General features: G+C 39.2%; 1 protein-coding gene across 1 annotated transcript in view; it reads right to left on the bottom strand.

Annotated features, from left to right (window-relative positions):
* Positions 1 to 6954, bottom strand: part of SRRM3 (serine/arginine repetitive matrix 3) — an 82251-nt gene extending 75297 nt beyond the window's left edge. The window contains exon 1 of the mRNA XM_029285681.1: positions 6758 to 6954. Coding sequence (XP_029141514.1) covers positions 6758 to 6954 — 197 coding nt within the window. The remainder of the gene's footprint in view (positions 1 to 6757) is intronic.
* Positions 6955 to 7437: the final 483 nt, after the last annotated feature.

Raw genomic sequence — 7437 nt, 5'->3', positions numbered from 1 at the left:
CTCTTCCTGAATAGAATCCAATCCATTACCTTTCCCCTGCTGATACTAGCCTCAGATCAACCTAGGAGAGCTTTGCTACTATTTAGGAGAGCTTGGTACTCTGTTCTCCAGAGACTCAGGCAGAAAAGGTTAAGAACCCAGAACCTTTTACATTGGCTAATCTATGCTTCCATTTTAATCATACTTTTCACTCCAAAAGGCTCTCAGAATGACTTCTTTACAATCAAAGATGGACAAGGGTGAAACAATTCCTGTCTATATTTCATTGTTTAAAAGCCATAACATGAAAGGATAAAGAGAAATGTTGGGTTGGGAAGGAGAAAAAAAGATCCAGGTACCACTTTATAAAGTTAAATGTTAAAGTTAATATTCAAATCTGCTAATAATTCCAGTGGGGGGAAAATCCATCTGATCACTGAAATAAACCATGCAGCAGCCCGCATGGTTTTGTGCAGACCTTGATGTGTACATGTGTCACCACTCTTGCGGGAGCTGCATTGGTTGCCAATTTGCTTCCGGATGCAATTCAAGGTGCTGGTTGTCACCTTTAAAGCCCTTCGTGGCTTGGGACCAGGTTTTCTGAGGGACCGTCTCTTGTCAGTCACATCTACCCAACCCACTAGAGTGGAGAGGCAAGGAATGTTGCAAGTCCCATCCCCTAAAGAGATACCATCTGGTGGGACCCAGAAGAAGGGCCTTCTCTGTGGTGGCTCCCTCTCTCTGGATCATCATTCCCGAGAGATTAGACTGGCTTCCACTTTGACACTCTTTCAGAAGGCCCTGAAGACCTGGTTCTGCCAGCGGGCCTGGGGAACCCAGAGTGGGATGGAGCCTATTAAATGGCTAGTTTGAATGTGTGTTGTTGCTGGTGTGTGGAGGAGATGGGGGGTTATTATATTATTATTATTATTATTATTATTATTATTATTATTATTATTATTATTATTATTATTTTCTTGTTATTTTTCTTTTTATATGGTGTTTTATATCCATGTCTTGAGTCGCCATGTGTGAGTAAACGGCAATATAAATTTTCTAAACAAATAAATAAATAAAATGATTTCAATGATCAGAGGGTTATTTTTTCCATTCAAATTACTAAGAGTTCCATTTAACAAAGATACCAACTCTACCATCCCTCATTAAAGCTCCCTTCCTTGACTTTTAGCAATAGGATCTGGAAAAAAAAAAGCAAAAGATGCTTTCTTTTAGGCAAAGAAAACTCCCATCAGCCTGAAATCTATAGCCAATGTAATAGACTGTGCTATTGTGATTAACCCAGCCTTAGATGGAGCTCTGGTGTCTTCCCCATTGCAATCAGCTCCAACCTACACTGGTAGATTATCTTAATGAACACAGTGACTAATCCAGCCTCAGATGGAGTTCTATATAGAGTCAGGCCTGAGAGATTAAAAATAACCAACAGTTACCCATTGGATAGTGAAAGATCCAGCTGACCGAGGTAAATATTTGCCATTGCACATTATTCATACCAACAATGTACTTGATGACAGGATGTCAAAAGATTGTGGCATATGGGAGGCAACAGATGGCCACTCTTCTTATTAGTCCCTTTATGTTTTATTTATTTATTTGCAGATGGAGCTGATCAGGGAAAAAATCTGGAAAGGACAGTTTTGAATTATAAACAAGGAAGAGAATCTGTGACTCTCAGTAGGAAGGAGACACAGAGCATTACCAATTAAACAAACTATGTCTAATTCTTGGATGCAAGCATATTCATCAGGGAAATCCTCCAGAGTTCCTTCTTTAGTGCTTTGAGATGTCATCTGATTAATTCTGAATTGCTCTGATCATGACCTGCAGTATGTCCTGTTGAAAATAGGCCATTTTTTTTCAGTAAATTCAAGATGAGTTTATAGGAGATATATAAACAGTTGTAACTTTACATTTCTGACACAATTACAGGTAGTCGTCGACTTAAAATGGGTTGTTTATAGACCATTTGAAGTTACAACGGATCCCAATAAAGCTACTTACAACATGATTTGAAGTTCTGATGGTCAGCCACACCTTGCAGTCACATGATTGTATTTTGGGTGTTCCGCAAGTATTCATGGCTGTTTATAGCATCTTGCAATTTACATTTTTGCTGAAAAGCAGCATTTTTTTGTTTTCACATGGCTGCAGTTTACAACATTTTGTTGAAAACCAGCTTTTATTTCCAATTACCAGCAAAAAATACCCCATAGTCAACTATGGGTTGGCCTAATACTGCAGCATTCATTTAACGACCATGGTGTTTGCTTAACAACTGCTGCCAAAAAAGATTGTAAAATTGGGCACGGTCATATGATGACTAGCTTAATGACTGTCATGATGTACAACCATAATTGTGAGTTCATTTAAGGTCATAAATCAAGGACTACTTTCCGATCAATAGCGTAATGGTATGCCAAACAGAGGTAGGGATTTTTTTGCAAAAGTATACAGAAGGAAAGATTTTCCTGCATTCCAACTATTTGTGAGAGATGGGTAGGACAATGATATACACTGTAGGGATATATCCAGGTAAAAAAAACCCTGCAGTATTTCAGACAAACAGATGCAAGGAGCATCCTTCACTTTTGTTAAGAGAGTATTTGCATCCCTATTTCTACCCAGGGAACACTGTAGGGATGCCACTAAATAAATAACGTATAGAATGTCCTACAGAGCATTGGGAAGAAGGAACTATGGGATCAGAGGTGTTTCAGGGGGTGTAGAAGAAAGTTGTTGGGCACAGCCAGGTGAGAGGAGGGGCATGCCGTGATGCCCATAAAATCATGGGGCTTTGAAAGCATGACTATGGCTGTCATGTACACTTTTCTCATCCCCTGGCAGACAGCCATGTACAGAATTAGGATGACTAGAAAGCAGTTAACACAAAATGTCAGATTCCTTTTATGTTTTTCTCAAAAGAAACTAGAAAAGTTGATGGGAAATAAAAAAGAAAGAAAACCCCCATAAGCAATAATCTTACAAGGTGCTTGGAAATCATAACCTATAACCTTCTACCCTGTATTCCTTGGTTCTCTTTGCCTTCCTTTTATTCATTTGTTGGTTTATTCATAAGTTGCATATGGGTGCCCAACTCGCATAATCGTGTCCAAACTCAGGTAATTACATATACCGACTAATTATAGGTAATAAACCAATCAAGAACAAAAACATAACCAACAAATCACACTACATGTTGCTGCAATAAACACAACATGCATTCAGTTTCCTAGAGGATAGGTTCATCTCTTATTCTGGTTCAACATCTGGAGGAATTTTTTTTTAAGCTTTTCAAAAGGCTAACAAGATACGATACCTTCATTCAAAGCATTTCCAGTTATTTCTGTACAGGTAGTCCTCAACTTATGACCACAATTGAGCCCAAAATTTCTGTTGCTAAGCAAGACATTTGCTAAGTGAGTTTTGCCCCATTTTATGACCTTTCTTGCCACAGCTATTAAATGAATCACTACAGTTGTTAAGTTAATAACATGGTTGTTAAGTGAATCTGCTTCCCCATTAACTATGCTTGTCAGAAGGTCACAAAATGGAATCCCATGACTCTGGGACACTGCCGCCATCATAAATATGAGTCAGTTGCCAAGCATCTCAATTTTGATCATGTGACCACGGGGATGCTGCAATGGTCGTAAGTGTGAAAAATGGTCATAAGTGACTTTTTTCAGTGCAGCTGTAGCTTTGAACGGTCACTAAATGAACTTTTGTAAGTCAACGACTACCTGTATTTTGAATTTTCCCCATTCACCTATTTACTGCCCAATTATATTGGTGAATAAAATAGCATTAGGAAAAAAAATATTGACATAGGATGCACTGAAAAGTGGAGGTTCTGCAAATCAATGTTCTATATATATAGGCTTCTTGGAGTCTTGAAAACATGGAGGAAACATTTAAGCATCACATGTATTAACATTATTTTATTCCAATTCTTTTGCAAATTGTATTTGGAGAAAATCTATGTGTTTTTATGCATCACTTTGCCTATCTTGCACATGGCTTATCCAAGCTTTTACTTCAGTTACCATCAGTATGTTTTTAGTTTTCGGTAATATATTCTGATTTTTTTTCAAGGTTTAATATATTGTTTCATACAAACTTGGGGAATGAAGAATAAAGGATGCTGGCAGATATGTACATTATTGCCACTTGGACTGGACAAAATTTGCATTTTGCATTGTTCATCAAGCAATTAACTTAAACGGGGGAATCCTGGACAGATATTGGCAGTGATAATGCCATATCTAGATATAAATGTTCTGCTCCAGAAGTAGGCAACCTTGGCTCTTTTATGACTCGTGGACTTCAACTCCCAGAATTCCTGAGCCAGCCTGGCTCAGGAATTCTGGGAGTTGAAGTCCACGAGTCATAAAAGAGCCAAGGTTGCCTACCCCTGTGACTTTTCGAATATATCACTAATCTGTTTAAAAATCCTGATCAATTAGTTGATTAGTTAGGAACCTCTAATGAAATATATGTCCTTTTTGGGTATACATTTTCTTTTTTTCTTATAATGCTATCTTTTTGCTGAGAGCAAGAGAAGACAGACCTTCTTCTGGGCTTCTGCCCAGGAAGTGAAACTGATAGACTTGAGCTCTTAAGGCAGTTGCTGCTGCTAGTTAAATCTGAGTCACAAACCAGCTGGATTTGTTAGAAGCAGCTGCTTCCTTTAGGAGGACAGAAATTTCAAGTCATACCCTTCCAGTGGCCTTCTGTTCCCCTGTGACGCATGGATCCCTTGGTGCACCAATAGTAAAAAACAGAAAAGCTTAAGCACAATTGAAATGGAAGACAGCACTGCCTGAGGATCTCTCTTTCCAACATTAAGAACAAAACCCCTCTCTTCCTCTAACTGGTTTTTCTTCTCAAAGATGCAGGAAACCCATCACTCAAGTGGATGATGCCCTGCAGCAAGTCTGAACTATACAGATTCATATTCAGGTTGATTTAATCTGAATAGCGGATCAGCCAGTAATCAGAGCATACCTGTTGTGTCCTGAGCCTGCTGAAGTATTCAGCAGGCTCAGAAATGTTGCAAACGGTCCCGGGGTTAACCAAAAGCTGCCCGGGACCAGACTGGCTGGCAAGGCGCGAAATAGCCAGATTCCGATTGGTTATTACTGTCCGGGTTCAGGACGCTATAAAAGGCCTGCGTGCCTCTTTTTGCTTTGCTGGTTGTAAGGAGAAGATCAATAAAGAGCTTGTTGTTCACAATGTGCCTTCGTGGAATGCCTGAATCCCGAATACATAAAAATACCTTTTCCCTACAGTTTTGGGGATTATGCAAGTCTGTGGTAGACTAGTGGGTAAATCATAATATTTGAGATTTCGTGTGATGGGAAGAACTGCATTTTTTACTACTCTCCAGCAGGAAAAAAAAAAAGATGAGGTCTCAGTGTGTAGAAAACCAACACCTAAGCAAAGATGCTTCCCCTTCACAGATGGATTAGATGTGCATGTATGCACTTGCAGTACAGTTACCTTAGATGAAAATGTTGTTTTTTTTAAAAGCAAACTCTCACTGTTACAACAGCTGTATATCTGGGCATGCATCTTCATTTTACAGTTCTTTGAACTTTAGGGTTTTCAAATGACAATCTTTATTGTTTATTAAAATATTCTCTGCAAAACCGGTGGCTGGTTTCAGGTAACCTGCTAAAATAAACAATGACTTTTTTGGCTTGGCCTTTATGGCTTATGACCTATAATTATTGAATGTGCCAAATGTGGCCTATTCAATGCACAATTTTTATTTATTTATGTATTTATTAGAGCGGTGCAGTAGCCTAATGGTGAAGATGCTTGCCTTCCACTTGGAAGGTTGAGAGTTCAATCCTAGATAGCGGCCGATGTTTCTTTCCTAAAATGCAAAGAAAAAAAGATCTGATGTGAACTCCAGGTGGCATCCTGAAGGACATCTGGTCAGTAAATGCTCAGCTCTGTCCAGTTACCCCAACTCTACCTCAAATAAAGGGATTACACAATCGTAGAAAGGGAGTTTTTTATTTTATGTATCTATTAAATTTGTTTGCTGCCTATCTTGCTGCATGATCACTCTGCTATTGAGTTGTTATTATTACATTATGCTTTGATGTGGTGTATAAACTTAGTTTGTATGTATGGCAGGTGCAGAAGCAAAAAGGGACAGAATTTGAGAGGGGGGAAAAAGGCAGAACATCCAAAAGGAATTCAATTGGTCAAACTCTCCTAGAGACAGTTCCCCAGCATGGCAGAGCGGTAGTGTTGACCATGATGCTTTTTTCCAGTGTAAACAATATGGGTATATGATACCAGTTCTTGAAAGGCCATAGCAAACAACCAGAAACAAGGCCAGAGTATTTTCAGAATAAGAGGCAGATGGAAACCATTACATCATTGAACAGAAGAAGGCATGAGAGTTTGATCCTTAATTTCAGTATAACTAGGGCTTCCATTTAATACACAGCAATCATTGGAATACTTTCACAATAACTTCTTTACTTTTTCAGCAATATATCTACTTATTCAAAGTTCTTGAACCTGTTTATCTGCTTCCAGTTTGTCATGAGAAGCCTGACAGGGTAGATCTCTCAGAAACATTGGGATAGCTATTGTACGAACCTGGATACTAGGTCAGACAAGCACTCACACAACCAATAGCACTGATGATGTTATCCAGTTTGGGTAATGAAACATCTGCAAGAAAACAACCAAGCTCAGGGAGCACCATGGACCCCTCACTCACTCAACCCTCACTTACCCTTGTTCTTCCATCATCTCCTGCAGCTCCATGCACTTCAGCTCCACCCGCCGTTTCCTCTCATGGTCCAGGATCTCTCGGTGTGCCTTCTTCACCAAGCCAGATTCTACCAGTCGCACTTCCTCTTCTGGTTTGTGCCAAGTGCCTGAGGCACTGGGCTGGGGGAAGCCATTGGATGCCTCCTGGGGTGAAGGCATCTTGGTGCCGTTGTTATAGACAGACATGTAAACTGGGTGGTCTTTGGTGGTTCAGGCTGAAAACTAGGAAGAGAGGAAAAGCACGTATTTATTTTTTTATTCTGGAAGGGGGGGAAAAATCCTCTGAACAATTTACAATTAAAATTAACATCAGCAGATAATTTCACTGGGATCACACTCTGATTGTGTTCACTCAACACGCTTAATTGATGAATTATTGATGACTGACTTAATTTCAGAGTATCAAAAATACATTGAATCGTGAACAAGTTAGTTTTATACAACATGCTAAGCCACAAATAACCCAAGCATAGTATGTAGATTCAACAACAACTGTTAACTATGCTGGTTATATTGAATTCACGTAGCCAAAATGCTTTTAAGGTGCAAAAGAGAGGCAATAATTATGATGAGTTGAAGTCCATGTACAGTATCTTTAAGGTACCAAGGTTGGGAAATACTGCCCTATGATATATTTTCTAT

This window comes from Protobothrops mucrosquamatus, unplaced genomic scaffold (assembly GCF_001527695.2).
Source record: "Protobothrops mucrosquamatus isolate PMUCROS unplaced genomic scaffold, P.Mucros_1.0 scaffold_181, whole genome shotgun sequence".
NCBI lineage: Eukaryota > Metazoa > Chordata > Lepidosauria > Squamata > Viperidae > Protobothrops > Protobothrops mucrosquamatus.
This window is presented reverse-complemented; position numbering and strand designations above follow the sequence as displayed.